At 43.3% G+C, this 15,538-nt stretch overlaps 1 protein-coding gene across 1 annotated transcript in view; it reads left to right on the top strand.

The window, feature by feature from the left end:
- The window catches only part of DLST (dihydrolipoamide S-succinyltransferase (E2 component of 2-oxo-glutarate complex)), a 20,658-nt gene extending 5,168 nt beyond the window's left edge, over positions 1 to 15,490 (top strand). Inside the window, exons 4-15 of the mRNA XM_004681690.2 lie at positions 1,094 to 1,149; positions 1,296 to 1,370; positions 1,555 to 1,610; positions 2,081 to 2,192; positions 4,084 to 4,239; positions 4,596 to 4,672; positions 5,815 to 5,912; positions 9,351 to 9,481; positions 11,068 to 11,141; positions 11,446 to 11,529; positions 12,181 to 12,348; positions 13,347 to 15,490. Of these exons, the coding sequence (XP_004681747.1) occupies positions 1,094 to 1,149; positions 1,296 to 1,370; positions 1,555 to 1,610; positions 2,081 to 2,192; positions 4,084 to 4,239; positions 4,596 to 4,672; positions 5,815 to 5,912; positions 9,351 to 9,481; positions 11,068 to 11,141; positions 11,446 to 11,529; positions 12,181 to 12,348; positions 13,347 to 13,481 (1,222 nt within the window). The 3' untranslated portion in view covers positions 13,482 to 15,490. The remainder of the gene's footprint in view (positions 1 to 1,093; positions 1,150 to 1,295; positions 1,371 to 1,554; positions 1,611 to 2,080; positions 2,193 to 4,083; positions 4,240 to 4,595; positions 4,673 to 5,814; positions 5,913 to 9,350; positions 9,482 to 11,067; positions 11,142 to 11,445; positions 11,530 to 12,180; positions 12,349 to 13,346) is intronic.
- Positions 15,491 to 15,538: the final 48 nt, after the last annotated feature.

Here is a 15,538-nt window from a genome sequence, read left to right as displayed (position 1 = left end):
GGGTCAGGAGAGGTCTGCTGCGCCATGTGGATCTCCTCCAGGGCAGTAGGGGATTGAACTCATGCAGAAGTGGCTTAAGCTTCTTTGTGCTGTGCTTTAACCCGCTGCACCACCAGGGAGGGCCCTGTATCTTGTATTTTTTAATAGCACTTTCCCTCCCTTGATTCTGTAGAGACCTTATAGTTATTTTGATTTTATAAAAATAAAAATGTATCAAAGGCAGGTTAAGTCTCTTTTACTTTTCTGTTATAGTGGTGCTTGTTGAAAGATACTTAAACAGTTCTGAAGTATAAGAAGTGAAATTCCCCATTAGTTCATTTATGTAACATGTATATATTAGAAAATCATAGATAGCATGTGTCTACACTCCTGCTATCCAGAGGTAACCACTGTTAATGATTTCTTAGATACAGGGTGATATTAATTTACATTTTTTATAGTGTCATATCAAAAAATACATTGGTCTTTCGAGGTTTTCCTCTTGCAGGAGTCCAGGATGGACTCCTGCCTCCTAGTAACAGAACAAACTAGGCGATGCCAAATAAAGTTACTATTAATTTTTTTGGCACGTAACAGCTTGTTTTACTTCCAAGTTAACTGTCTTGTCTTGTTGCCTCATCTGATCTAAATCTTTACTCTGGTGGACAGAAATTCCTTTGTTTATGAGACAATGACATATACCCGAGGGCACACGATTTATCTTAGTTGGATTTAGTTCAGAAAAACCTAGTCAGGAAGCTACGTTATTATTATGGGAATGCATAAGGATCAGGATACGTTATCTTTCTCTTTAAAGAACAAAATGTAAGTCTGTTTTGCTGCTGGCATTTTCCAGTGGCACAGGGACTGGGCTCATTACTTAAGGTCCCACTTCATCCAGACCCTGCTCTAGACCTGCCAAGCTAGAATTTCTGGAGAGGAGACCTAGACATATTTGCTTTGAAAAAGTCCCCCCATTAGTGATGCTGATGGGCACCTCCAGAATTACTGACTTAAAGGTTATCTATGGTGCCTTATCTACACTAAAATGCGAGTGGTTCACCTGCCAAAGGAGTTTACTTTTGTTACTTTTTTTTTTTTTTTTTTTTTGTAGCATTAACAGTAGCAGTGTCTTCACTGTTCGGTTCTTCAGAACAACAGCTGTGTGCAGTAAGTACCTTCCTTTAGCTCCCTGCCTTCTTGGGAATGGAGTTGTAGTGGGGAGAGTAACAAATGACTGAGTTTAGTTAGAGAAAAAAAAATTAAAAAGGAAAATTATGGACTACATGTGATTTTCTTCTTTGCTCTTTTTCTAGAGGATGATGTGGTTACAGTCAAAACCCCAGCATTTGCAGAATCTGTCACAGAGGGGGATGTCAGGTGGGAGAAAGGTAAGTTAGTGTACTCACTTCTGAAGTCTAAATACTGAAAGTCAGTGGACTCTCTGGCTCTGCTATCTTCTTTACATACAGTATACTTTCTCCTGACCCTGCAGGAAAGGGATCTTATGACACTTTGGATTTTGTGGCTATTAGGAGCTCCCCCTAACATGGTGACTTTTGACTTTCATTTCAGCCGTTGGAGACACAGTTGCAGAAGATGAAGTGGTTTGTGAGATTGAAACTGACAAGGTGGGCTTGCACTATATTAGTGCTAATTTTTCATGTTCTGTTTTATTAATGCAGGAAACAGGGACTTAAAGAAAATTTTTACCTGACTTTCACTTGTGTTGTAAAAGTGTTGGAATAGCCCATTACAAAGAAAGGAAAAACTTTACAAGCTAAATTTTAGACCTATCTATACGTCTGTTAATAGCTTTTGTTTTGTAGCTTTTTCCCCCCTTGGTGCATGAACTGTTTCCACTTTTTTTATCTGCCACTTGGCAACACATTAGCTGAATATTTAATGTTCCTGAGAAAGGACAGAAAGAGTGAATCTTCACAATCACGTTGATTTGTCATTATTCTCAAACTACAAATGCGTAAGACTGTACGTAGAGTCTTTCATATCTGTTGTAGTGCTTGTGACTTATGTTTGTGACTTTATACAATTTTCTAATGCTGAGTTGAAAAATGGACTCTCCATTGGCTTTTTCTTCCAGACATCTGTGCAGGTGCCATCACCTGCAAATGGTGTGATTGAGGCTCTTTTGGTACCTGATGGAGGAAAAGTAGAAGGAGGCACTCCTCTTTTCACACTCAGGAAAACTGGCGGTAAAGAAGTTCTCCTGGTTGTCAAGGTCTCCAGTGTTTCAGAATTGGGGCTGAAGCACAATGTGCTAATTTATGGATATCTCAAGACTATTTGGCATATCAGCTGCCCTTAGTTTAGGGAACATGAGATGGGGGTGACATTTATACAGTGTGGATATTAAATATCAAGTTGTGTAAGTAAAGGGTATTAAACCTTTTCAGACTCTGTTCTTTCAGTATATGTTTATTATACTGGAACTTTTCTTGAAACTGTTAAAGAAATGAAAAGTTTCTAGATGGTGATTTTTTTCCCTTCACAGTGCTAATCACATGGGTGTCTTAAAAATAAAACAAACTACCTAGACTCCATGTCCCACGTTCTGACATATTGTTATCTGTCAAAAAAAGTCTTTAAGATTTATTTATTTATGCATACAAGGACTGGGGTGTAGGTAAAAGGTGCGGGGTAGGAGGCAGTGGTGAGATGATTCATTAGAGACAGATCAGGCTGCAGAACAGGTGGATCCACTGAAATACACTGCTGTGGGGAGCAGCGGGCTAGACAAGAGAGGTCCAATGCACCATGTGGGCTAGCCCCTGGCAGTAGCTGGTGATAGCTTGATAGTGCTGTGTCTTTAACCACTGTGCCACCAGGGAGGGCTCTCTGTCAAAATTTCTTAAAGAAAATTCTCCCAAATAATTCTGATACCTAGCCAGGACTTTGCCATTGTTTTAAAACAAGAAGATGCACATTTCATAGTATCTGTTACAGAGAGTTTAGTTTTTTTCACATCTATTCTCCCAGGGTGGTGGGTTGGGTTATTTCTCTTGGGAAGAAATGAAAAATAAGGAAATGAATTTGTATTGGACCTCATTGTTAATATTAAAGATAAAAGAATCTCTGATTTCTCTAATTCTTAGTTAAATTCTAACTCTAGGCCCTCCCTGGTGGCGCAGCGGGTTAAAGCACAGCACTGAAGAAGCTAAGCCACTTCCACATGAGTTCAGTTCCCGCCTGCCCCGGTGGTAGACCTCTCCTGACCCACCCGCTGCTCCCCTCAGCAGTGTACTTCGTCAGTCTGCCTGTTCTGTTCCCCACTCTGTCTCTGGTGAAGCCTCTCGCCACCCCTGAGCCTCTGGCCTGTACCCCAGTTCTGTATGCACAAATCTTTAAAAAAAAAAAATTCTAACTCTAAAGTTGATATTTTTGCTCATTTTTAAAATAATTGATGTGGTAGATTACATCATTGAGATTGAGCAGGACTAGACCAAAGAATATTCAGTAGAAGACTAGGGAGAAAAGATCAGTTCTTCGATAGAAGAATTCCATTGTCTGATAAATCCTTAAAAAAGTGTTCTAATTTAAATTTAAAACTAGATCTGATATTCAGATCGGTAACATCAAACACATTTAGTTTTAAGTTATTTTTTTATTTACCTGACTACCTCATTGGTTTATGAATCATCCTACATAAATATTTTGAACTCTTAAGCCTGAATGAGTGCTTGATTACTTAAATTTTTAGTTTTTAATACTTATGAGTAGGTGAGACTATTAATATTATCACAATTATAAATGTTACCTTTATGTATATATTTCAACATCTTAAATTGTCTGAGTTTCCATTACTTGGAGTTGACATTTCCATGGGTCTAGTAGGTTATTTGCAAGTACTTTGTTAATTTAATGACTGATAGATATTTGTGAACTCAGCAAGGCAGCCAAATTACTCATTGAAACTCTGCATCCCTAGGGAATAGTAGAATAATGATCTTATGTCATTGTGTGTATAGGTAGTAAATGACCAGTGAACATTTGTTTTGGTTGGAGGGACAGCTTTTGCTGTTAAATTCTCATTTGGTCGCTTTCCATTCCAGACAGTGTAAATGGAGTCTTGTTCTTGTTTTTTAGCTGCTCCTGCTAAGGCCAAGCCAGCTGAAGCACCTGCTGCTGCACCCCCAAAACCAGAGCCTACGCCATCAGCAGTTCCTCCACCCCCTGCAGTATCCATACCCACTCAAATGCCACCGGTGCCCTCGCCCTCACAACCCCCTGCTAGCAAACCAGGTAAGCCTCTACCTCCCATGTGTCTTCTTGTGGGAGAACAGCATCTCATATGATGTCAAGTTCCCTCACAGGGCAAAGTTTGAGACTAATCATGTTTCTGAATAGTCTTCATTGGCTGTTTACTAGAAAGAACTCTAGACTTTGTATCAGAGACCTGGGTTTGCGTCCAAGCTTTCTGTTTACAGCTGTGCCACATAAGCCTAGTAACTAATGTTAGCAGATTGTTCATTTGTAAACTGGGAGTAGCTTGGTGATGAGGTGGTGGTTTAGTGTGAAAGCACTGTCAGGTACTCAAAACATTTATTGTTTCTCTCATTTTCTGATACAGCTGTACTGTCTTACCTCTTCATTTTCAGTGTCTGCAGTAAAACCCACTGCTGCCCCTCTAGTAGCTGAGCCAGGAGTTGGCAAAGGTCTGCGTTCAGAACATCGGGTAAGCCTTTAAGGACTACTTCCAGGAAGGGCAGAGGCGCCAGTGTTGAGACTCGTGGGCTGTAGGTATGGTAGTTCCTACCTACTGGCAGCTCATTCCCATGGCCTTGACAAGGAAGGTGTGTTGAAAAAGTGATTTGTTCACAGTCAAATAACTGTCAAAGGATAGGACTATACCTTGAGGGCTTCTGAACATTTGTCCAGTGGTTTTTCCCACTATACCATGCTACCACTGCAGTACCTCATTTGCAGGGGATGGTAACTTAGTAACACACCCCCTCATTCCCACAAGAACTCAGCACTTCAGAGAGGTGGTTTGGTGAGTTCTGTTCCTTTACTTCTGGGATACTTAGCTGAGGGCTACCCAGTAGTAGTAGCTGTCAGGGACAGACATAAAACTTCAAGGAAGTATGATCAAGAGTATGGTTCCTCTGCCTGAGAATAGCTCCTAAAAATACTATTGCATTAGCTGTTTATTGCTTGTGAGTTTCCATTCTACAACATTGTGCTAGACTTTTTTTTTTTTTAGATTTATTTATTTATTCATACAGAACTGGGGTACAGGCCAGAGTTGCAGGGGCAGTGAGAGGATTCACCAGAGACAGAGTGGGGGGCAGAACAGGCAGATCAACGAAGTACACTGCTGAGGGGAGCAGTGGGTGGGTCAGGAGAAGTCTGCCGCACCATGTGGTTACCTCCCGGGCAGACAGGGATCGAATTCATGCAGAAGTGGCTTTCGATTCTTAGTGCTACGCTTTAACCCGCTGTGCCACCAGGGAGGGCCCATTGTGTTAGACTTTTATCACCATAAATTGCCCTTTCTGTATTGATTCTTGGGCTTGCTAGCCAGAAACCACATTCTTCTTTTCATAAATTGGTTTTGGTTTTTAAATCAGACCATTTCCTGGGCTTCCATTCTTGGTCAGACTTCACACGCATCTGAGTTAGCTTTGGTCTTTTTCCTCATTCTTGCGCAGAGGGGCAAGGCCACCATAAAAAAGAGGGATTCTGGAGCTTTTGTACTTACATGCTGTAGTCATTAACTATCTGCCCCTGGTAAGCTGAGTGCTCTTTTTGGCTAAATGGGAAGTGCTTGACTCAAAGAGATCAGATTGTCATTACTTGTCCCACTTTCACTTTCAGGAGAAAATGAACAGGATGCGGCAGCGCATTGCTCAGCGTCTGAAAGAGGCCCAAAATACGTGTGCAATGCTGACTACTTTCAACGAGATTGACATGAGGTGAGGGCTCTAGTCCTCTTACTCCCAGGACATGTTTCGTGGAGAACACTTGCCCTGTCCCTCCCTAGTAGTTCTGATCGCTTCACTCATTTAACAGAGAAGAGTAACGTCTTTGCATGGCTCGTTGATTTACACAGAATGGTCCACTGGTTTCAGTCTGATTAACTTTTCTCATACTATGCCTGCCTCCTTTGCATCTTAAAAACTTAATCTTCTAGCCTGTGTTTTGTAATTTCTGATAAACAAGGCTGATGACAATCTGAAATTCTGAGAACTAGTGCCGAGCTGCCAAGTAGAGGTAGGGCGACCAGGCTGACAAGGCTGGTTCCGGGGCCTCCAGCTGGGGATGGAGAGGCACTTGGCAGCTTGCCCAGAGCAGGACCCTGGTAGCCACACCCTGCTGTTCAGTTACTGCTCCTTATGTTGTTCCTCAGTGACTCAGAATTAGGTAGGTGAAAAGGCATAGCTTGTCATAACTTTAAATTCCTCTAGCTTTGATGGGGAAAGGAAAGCAAGTTGTGTTTTTAAATAAAAACCTCAGAATGTTTAAAAAGGTTAATTCAGTATACCTGTTTCTGTAGTGAGCTAATTGTTGGCTCACTTATTTTGAAGTTTACAAGTATAGAGAAGTTTACACTGTAGAGAAGAGCTGTTAGTTAAATTTAACAAACTCTTTGTTACTGTTTACTGTATACAAGAGCCACATATTTGGAGATTACTTTATTTGAGGGGACACAAAGATGAATGAAAGAACCCCGACACATAAACCCATTTGTTTTTTGTTTTTTTTTTTAAAGATTTATTTTTGCATAAATCTGTTGTTAAAGATTTATTCTGGCTGGGGTACAGGCCAGAGGCTCAGGAACAGTGAGAGTATTCACCAGAGACAGAGTGGGGAGCAGAACAGGCAGATTGACAAAGTACACTGCTGAGGGGAGCAGCGGGCGGGTCAGGAGAGGTCTGCCACACCATGTGGGTCAGCTCCCTAGCCAGGGATTGAACCCATGGTGCAGTGATAGCATCATTGTGCTCTGCTTTAATCCGTTGTGCCACCAGGATGTGCCCACTCCCATATGGTTTGAATAGACACAAAGTAAAATCTAGAAAAAATAGTATGGCATGGAGAAATGAATGAGATCATTTAGTTTTAAGGCGGGGGGGGGGGTTACAAAGGTTGGGAGGGCAGGGTCAGGAAAGGTTACCTGAAGTAGGGATTTTTTAATAGCCATTAAAGAACCCCTAGCATTTTGACACATGTAGTGTTGTAAAGAATGGTCTTTTCAGACAGTATTTGCAGTATGGGCCTGGACATTGTTTATGCTTTAAAAAAAATTTTTTTTCCCCATGGTTTTAGTGTAGCTAGCTAGAAATCTTCTGATCCAGGGGAAAGATGTTGGGTGCTCTGTGATATTTTGTTTGAATTGTAAGTCACTGAAATCTATGACAGGAAAGCACAGGATGCATTTGAGAAACATTTCTGTAAGAAAATATGTGTAGGAAAGAATAGTAAAGTTGGATTATAGTTCAGAATGTTCTGAACTCTGGGGTAAAAGTTTACATTTAATTCAGGAAGTAAGTCATCACATTTTCAGGTCATGTATTCTTTGTCCTAAGTGTTTAATCTGCTAATGTACATTTCATTAGGGAAATGTTTCCCTTTGTAAAGGGTCTGAAAAGTAGAGAAAAGGGAGTGGTTTGCTGGTAGTGTGCTGTGTAGCAGTGTTGAAGAGTAACACTCTGCTCTGGTTCACCGGACATCATCCATTCTGTTGTGAAGCTTGCTGGAAAAGACTGGATGTCATTTAAGTCCAAAGATTTGTGTCCTCTCTGGAGGATGTAAGAAAGGGCCTCACTAATGAATCACAGAGTCTGCAGCTTATGTTTCAGTGCATTAGGACCAAATTGTACACAAATTGAATTGGACTTAGAAATTCTACCCAATTTCTTAAGACAAAACATGTAAATATTTGTGGCCTTGCAAGATGTAGTTGGCCCAACAGCTTTGATTGGATGGTAAGTGCCGCAGCTGGATCTCCTTTCAACAGCTAATCGAGGTGTCACTTAACAGTGGCCTGGGTCTCTGCACGTGGTAATCTGGTTTAGATCGAGTGCCCTTTGGGTCTTGTGCTGATCAGCTAAACCATAAGGGACTTTCTGAGACCACCTTCTCTCCCCTGTTGTCCCAGCCTCACCCTCCAAGGGCAGAGCTCTGAAATAGAAACTACTTAATGACCAGACAATAGCATTTGCACAGGTTTGAGAGCAGAGATATTTATCACTTTTCTTTCCCTCTTCTGCAGCTCTTGTGTCTTGGGAACCAATAATGTCTTTAGGGTGGTAATCCTAGTACTAAATAAGGTTAGACTCAGGAAAACAAACATTTTAAACCCACTCAGTTCCCTTAGGAAAACTATTTTTTTCAAAAACAAAAGGCCTAAAGGAAGGAATTAAAGTTGTATCATCTTATCTTTCATGCTAATATCGAATTAGGCTATTATAGAGAGAAGGAGTGAGCATTTGGGCCTGAGATTAAGTTAAATGTGATTTCCACCGCAAAACTGTGATCTCATAAATACTGGGTTTCTACAATAAAATGCTGGGGAAGCCATTTCCCACTAACTCAGCATAGTGCATGTGGTATGCATGTGGAAAACCAGCCTTGAAGGAACAAATGCTGTTCACATTTCAAAGGCTTCTCAGAGGTCCTGTTGCTTGTACTTTAAAAGTTTAGGTTCACACTTGGTCACTTTTCTAAGCACAAATGAAACCAGCCATTAAACTACTATTAAGGGCAGGAACTGTTTCTGAAGGTCTCTGGCCAGGATTGACCCTCATGTTTGGTGGGACAACAGAGGGAACAGCTGACCATGGGAAGATGAACACTTCTCCATGTACCTGAACCGCTTGGATTCTAGTAGCTTTGATTCATTAACTGGGAGATAGGAATGTCGTAAGGAAGTCATAATCAAATTTGGTGTTTTGCTTCTTTGAACATAATTCTAACAAATAAAAAGAATATTACCTGACTTTGTGGACATTGTTTATGCTTTAAAAAAATTTTCCCCCAGGGTTTTAGTGTAGCTAGCTAGAAATCTTTTCCTTATCCAGGGGAAGGATGTTGGATTCTATGTGTATCTTGTTTGAATTATATGTCACTGATAATGTGTGACTTCTGGAACACTAAGGAGCCCTTCCTGTCAAGGGCTTAGTTGACCTTAAAGACACAATAGAGTTGATTCCTTCCTATTCATGTTTTGTGAAGGAACAAGGTTATCGTGTTGACTGCTAGTGGACTATTTCAAAATTTGAACTTAGGTAGATGGTGCAGAGTAAAGGGGAAAAGCTTACCCAATTGTGTACATGGAGTTAGAAACCAGTATGAAAGCCAAAATTGAGGCTTCATTTGTGGTCATTTTGTCTTGTAATATGTTTCTGCAGTAACATCCAGGAGATGAGAGCTCGGCACAAAGATGGTTTTCTGAAGAAGCATAACCTCAAACTAGGCTTCATGTCAGCATTTGTGAAGGCCTCAGCATATGCCTTGCAGGAGCAACCTGTTGTAAATGCAGGTGAGTTCATGATGGCCAGAATTGTAGAGGTTCGTTCTAGCAGATATGTGTAGGAACCGAGACCTGTTCCCACACACACAAGGATGGCAGTCAGCAGACCAGCACTTTTTACTTCCTACTTGTAAAGTCCCCAGAACTTCTTGACTCACCATCCCAAATTGACATCTTGATTACTCTGTCCCCCACTATCTGTACAGAACAGTTTCTTCCTAATGTATAGCTTGGCAGCAGCCTTGGGAATCAACAGTTGTGAGCCAGCCCCACTCCAGGCTTCTCAGGTCAGGGAGGAAGCTCACATTCCCTAGCGCCCGCCCTCTCAGGGGCCCTGTTATCTTGGGGCCTGACTTCCACCCTTGGCATTGCTCCAGGGTGACCTTTGATTTCTGGTCGATAGGCTTCCATTGGGAGGCCTTGGGCTTGGTCCCTATTTATGAACTTGATGCTCATTTTTCTTTTTACTCACCTGCGTCATTGAAATGTTGACCTAGTAAGCAGTTCACTTTCCTATTGAGACACTTCTTTGTTCTTGGAAGATTGGAGAGGGGACAGTGACTCTTAGGCAATCCTCAACAGTGCCAGGGTCTCTAAGAAATCTAGAAATTGTGGCCCTAGTTCTATCCGTTGAGTGATAATGCTCTAAATGACGAAGAATAGGAGTCTGCCTAAATGTAGATCTGTTTGTTCAGTTCTTTTCGTGCTTCCTGACTAACTCCCATCTCTTTCATGGACTCTTTTCTTCTGTCTGCCTGTTCATGTAAGCATTTCTCAGAGTTCTCTCCATGTAACTTAATCTCCAGTAACTTTCTCAGAGTTCCTTTCCATGTTCTTTCTGGGTACCTTATCTAACAATACAACATGAACTTTCTGTGGAAAAGATTTCCAGGCCTGTGTTTTCTCATAAGCACTAGATGGAAGTTTTTATATCATTTTTTCAAAGATTGATTTATGCATATAAGAACTGGGGTACAGGCGAGAGGTGCAGGGGGTGAGAGGATTTTCCAGAGAGAGTGGGGTGCAGAACAGGCAGATTGACTGAAATACATTGCTGAAGGTGGCTCAGGAAAGGTCTGCCATGCCCTGTGGGTCACCTCCCTGGCCGGGAATCGAACTCGTGCTGCAGTGGCTGCAGATTTCCTCATAGTGCTGTGCTTTAACCTGTTGCACCACCAAGGAGGGCCCTTGGTTTAAGTTTTCATCTATTGGCTTACTGTCACAAGCTAACTCTTTAAAGACAGACCACCCTGCCTCCTCCTGAGTCTTCAAAAAAGGCTTTATCTCTCAAGAATGGGCAATACCTCCTTTTCTTTGCAAATGTACTTTTTAGGGAGGGAGGAGTAGAGCTAGTTAATAAGAAGTTGGTCCATGCATACCTTACTTGAGTTGGTGTTTTGAGCCCTTCTGCTCATTGCCCAAGAAATAATTACTCCTCTGCTCAGGGTTCTCTGGAGACACTGTGGTGGTTGCACTGGTTGTCTTGCTGGTTGCTTAGTCACACTGCAAGGCTTTCACTCTGCCAGTAATGCAAGTAATACCTCAACAGCCTGGGCCTGGAGAGTTGTGTGTAACATGTGTTTTCTCTCTTGCAGTGATTGACGATGCAACCAAAGAAGTGGTGTACAGGGATTATATTGACATCAGTGTTGCGGTGGCCACCCCAAGGGTATGTTGAGCCAAGAGGTAGAGCTCTGTTTTTAGACTTACACATTAACTCTGTATGAAAAAGCAGATTTCTGGGAAGATCATTTTTTATAATTCTGCCTATTTTGAAGGGAGTTAGTAAAAGGGTGCCCTGCTTTTGACTACATATTTTCATTTTGATGTCATACCTAAATATTTTTATACTTTTTGTTAATCACATTAAATAATTACTCTGGGGAGGGCACACCATTGCTTAAATTAAGGGAGGTGTAACTTTAAAAGGGACTAGTAATTTGCAGTTGTAAACAGCTTTTGACTCTCTTCAGGGTTTGGTGGTTCCTGTCATCAGGAATGTAGAAGTTATGAACTACGCAGATATTGAGAAAACCATTAGTGAACTGGGAGAGAAGGTAAAGTAGGAAGCAGCATGTCCAAGCTGCTGGGCAAGTCGGGGAGCAGCCTGGGTGCGCTCAGGGGGTTGGGGTCTCCCTTTGTTCTGTAAGGAGTGCAGAGCCCCTCACAGCATACTTAACCCACTAGCTAACTGGCAGGCGTAGCATCCTCTCCTGACTGAAGGGCTCATCAGGTGAGACCTGTTGGGGAAAGACAGGGTCCCGAAGTCTTGACTGTGGCATCAGTTCTTTCGCCTGATGGAGCAGTAGTCACGTCTCTCCCGACCAGCTTCCATGTTGAAACTTGAACTTGGATTATTGATCACAGATAGAGCCTTCTGGTCTTAACTTGGGATATAGAAAGTTGGGTTGGAGGGCCTTTCTGGTGGCATAGGGGTTAAGTCTCAGTGCTGTCACCCGTCTTGCCCGAGTTTGATCCCCAGGCAGGGAGCTAACCCAGGATGGTGCAGCAGACTTCTCCTGTTTCACCCACTGCTCTTAGCAGTGTATTTCAGTAAAATCTACTCCTCACTCTGTTTCTAGTGAGTCCTCTCACACGCATCCCCTCTCTGTACCTCTGGTTTACACCCCAGTTCTTCTAAATATATAAATACTTAAAAGAAAGCTGTGTTGGCCTTACATTCAATTATTAAATTCTCTTGGTTTTAGGCCCGGAAGAATGAACTGGCCATAGAAGATATGGATGGTGGGACTTTCACCATTAGCAACGGAGGCGTTTTTGGCTCACTCTTTGGAACACCCATCATCAACCCCCCTCAGTCTGCCATCTTGGGCATGCATGGCATCTTTGACAGGCCGGTGGCTGTGGGAGGCAAGGTAGGAACCATCTCTTTGTTGTCTTAATAGCTAGATGCTAAAAAATAGAGGGACTCTAAATGCTAATTACTCAAGATTTACTGCAATGTCAGGTGTAAGTTTCACCTCCTGTTTCTAAACTAATACCTAAGGCACTGTTCTCAAATTGATGTGTGGGTCAGAATTATTGGCATCATCTGGGAACATGTTAAAAATCAGGTTCTTGGGCCCCATCTCAAACTTGTTGAAGCAAAAACCACAGCTGATTCTGATGGGCACTAAAGTTTGAGAGCCGCTGAGCTAAGGAAGAGGCTGGTTTTGGCTCCTTCATCTGTACCAGGTGACAAGCTCTTGGTGCTGTGGGAAGCGGAATATGGTTGGCGCCATGGTCCTCGACCCTGGGAAGGAACAGTGTGGAGCAGGCTGTGCTGCCAGGTTGTCTGATGAGACGTGGCGGCTCTCTGGGCATTCAGAAAATGAGGTCACAGGGTCTAGAGCCCTTGGAAGATGTTGGTAGGGAAACATTCTCTGGGATGCTTGTGTTTAGAACCTTTTTTGGGTCACTTACTCCTTGGTGAATCTGAAAGGCCTAGATAAATTTCCCCCCAAAATCCTCACATACCCAGCTTACATCCAATTTGAGAGACTTTATGGATACCAGGTTAAAAGAACCTTTAAAACTATAATGCTGAAAAAAGGAACTAGGGCCCCTAGGCTGAAGGGAACTGTTCGTGTAAGCAGTGGATGACTAGGAGGATAACATGATAACACAGACCACACAATGGTAAGGAGACTCCTGTTTTCTTAATTGAGCTTTTGTTTCTGACTGGAGGTACTTCGCACTAAAAGGTCAGGTAAGGTTTGGCTGGTCTTTGAAAGCGTTGAAAGTGTCCAGAAGTGATATTAATAGGAAAGGCTCTGGAACTGGGAACTTGCCAGTGGGCTGTGCTTTCTCTGTCCCCTCAGTGGGAATTCTCTGCCCTGCTGTAGACAGACCTGTCACCCTTTCTTTTCTGTAGGTGGAGGTGCGGCCCATGATGTATGTGGCACTGACCTATGATCATCGGCTGATTGACGGCAGAGAGGCTGTGACTTTCCTCCGCAAAATCAAGGCAGCGGTAGAGGATCCCAGAGTCCTCCTGTTGGACCTTTAGGAGGAACCACATGCCCTACGCATTGACCATGCAGGAACTGAAAACCAGTCTTCTCCCTGCCCCCTCATGGGTCCTGGGTTAGCCTGGTGATAGACAGGCACATGCTGTTGGCATCAAGCAAGGAAGCCAGGGCTCTATGTAACCAGCAGTTGCAGGTCCTTCTTGGTGTTCCTGACAGGCTCTCTTCCTCTCTGCACCCATCATGCACTCAATGTCTTGCTTCCCTAGGCTTCAGTGTGGGGGGGATAGAGAGAGAGAGAGAGAGAGAGCCTCAGTGGATGCTCGTTAATAACTCCTGCCTTTCTTCCGTCAGCCCTCCCTCTGCAGAGGTGATTTTGCTTTTCCCCTGTGCCAGTACACTATAGGGAAACCATCAGGGACCATGTGAGTTTCTGTCTTTTAAGAGTCTGTTCTCCAGAGACACCTCGGAAGGTGCCGTGCTCCCAAGCTAGAGCTGCCTCGTCCTGGCTGTGCACGTACTCACTTGGTTCCACTTGAGTGGAGGTTTTGACTACAGGCCAAGAGGTGCTTTGCTTCTTCAATGGCACCTTCATTCCCAGCTGTCACTGACTTCAACATGCCTCTTCTACCTCTTCCAGGGAGCACAGGCCCGGGGACCTGGGTGGGAGCAGGGTAGGCTCTGTTGAGGAGAGTGGCGGATAACTGATAACTCCTTACCTGAGGCTGTATAAGCAAGACCTGAGCGGAATCAGACCTGTTGTTCTGCTCTGCCATAGCCTCACACCAGGAAGACCACAGGCACAGTCGCACATAGCTTCCAGGCTGCTAGCAACCATTCTAGCTCATTGTTCTCATTTAGAGCAGATTGTAGCACATTGTGGCAGTGGGAAAGCGTAGTCACAGCCTAGGGCTGGGGCGAGGTAGACACTGGGGTGAGGGAAGCTCCCTGTGAACTGGCTCAGATTGACTTGAGCTTTTTAAATTCTGTTGGTATAAGCATGTGAACTGAAGAGGCAGTTCTGCTCCTTCCTGCATTGTGGCCCTTAGGGAGCAGGCCTTTGCGCTTCTTCTGCGGAACACAGATAGGGGAGGATGGACTGCAGGAAACCAGCCCCAGGATGTTAGTACATGGTGGAGAAATGGCTGACCTGTCAGTCTGGGCACAATCATTGGACTTCTTGGAGCATGGTTGAACATATACCAGCTGAGAGGAATTGGGCTTCGTCACCTTGTACCCAGCTACACAGGCCGAGCTGCTGACACCTGGCACAGGGAGCCATTTCCGTGCAGAGTGCCCTTTGTATCTGCAACAAAGGAGCGAGACCTGGGGGCGGGGTGGGGGAAAGGGATGGGAGCCAAAACTGAGTGCCTGCAGCATCTGCTCTGTCTTCACTATTCAGAACTCATAACTAAATATTTAAAGAAACTGATTTTAAATGCAAATTAAAGGGCAAATATTCTCAAACTGGGTTTCTGATTCTGCCGTCCTTTGGTTACTGAGTTTGTACAAGTTTCCAGTACTTGATTGTGCAGTCCCCTTGTGCCTGCTATCCCAGACTTTAGGCAGAGGTGGGACTCTTACCTACCACCTGGGAAAGCATCCTGGATTTTTTTCAGCCCCTTGAATGAGCAAGCTGTACTGTTGAGAAATTGGCTCTTACCTTTGTGAAGCCCCTTCAGAATACCAGCAGATACTTGGTTTTTGTGGGAGCTTTGAGTTATTTATGGATGGACTGGGTGAGTTGGGGCCTACCAGGTATGCATCCTCAGTGCTACATGTATATTAAGGTTTTTTTTTCCAGGTCACTACAGACACCAGGGTAGATCACATAGAAGTTAAGTCTGTGAGTGAACAGAAGAAGGCGCTAATGTAGCTTAACTACAGGTGACTCGCATGGTGGTCTCCAGGCTTAAACACAGCCCAGTCTTGCTAGCATTGTTGCCATTTCTGAAGGTATGTCAGAATGAAGTGACTGCAGAGGATAGAACTAGTAGGTGGAAGAAACAGGTTCAGTGAAAAGAGTTTTTAAATCATTAGGTCCAAGGAATGGTGCACTTTAATTTCTCTAATAAACCTACAGAGATTTTTTTTTTTT

This window comes from Condylura cristata, unplaced genomic scaffold, assembly GCF_000260355.1.
Source record: "Condylura cristata isolate star-nosed mole 26May11 unplaced genomic scaffold, ConCri1.0 scaffold00013, whole genome shotgun sequence".
NCBI lineage: Eukaryota > Metazoa > Chordata > Mammalia > Eulipotyphla > Talpidae > Condylura > Condylura cristata.
The sequence above is the reverse complement of the archived record's forward strand: the minus strand, read 5'-3'. Positions and strand labels throughout refer to the sequence as shown.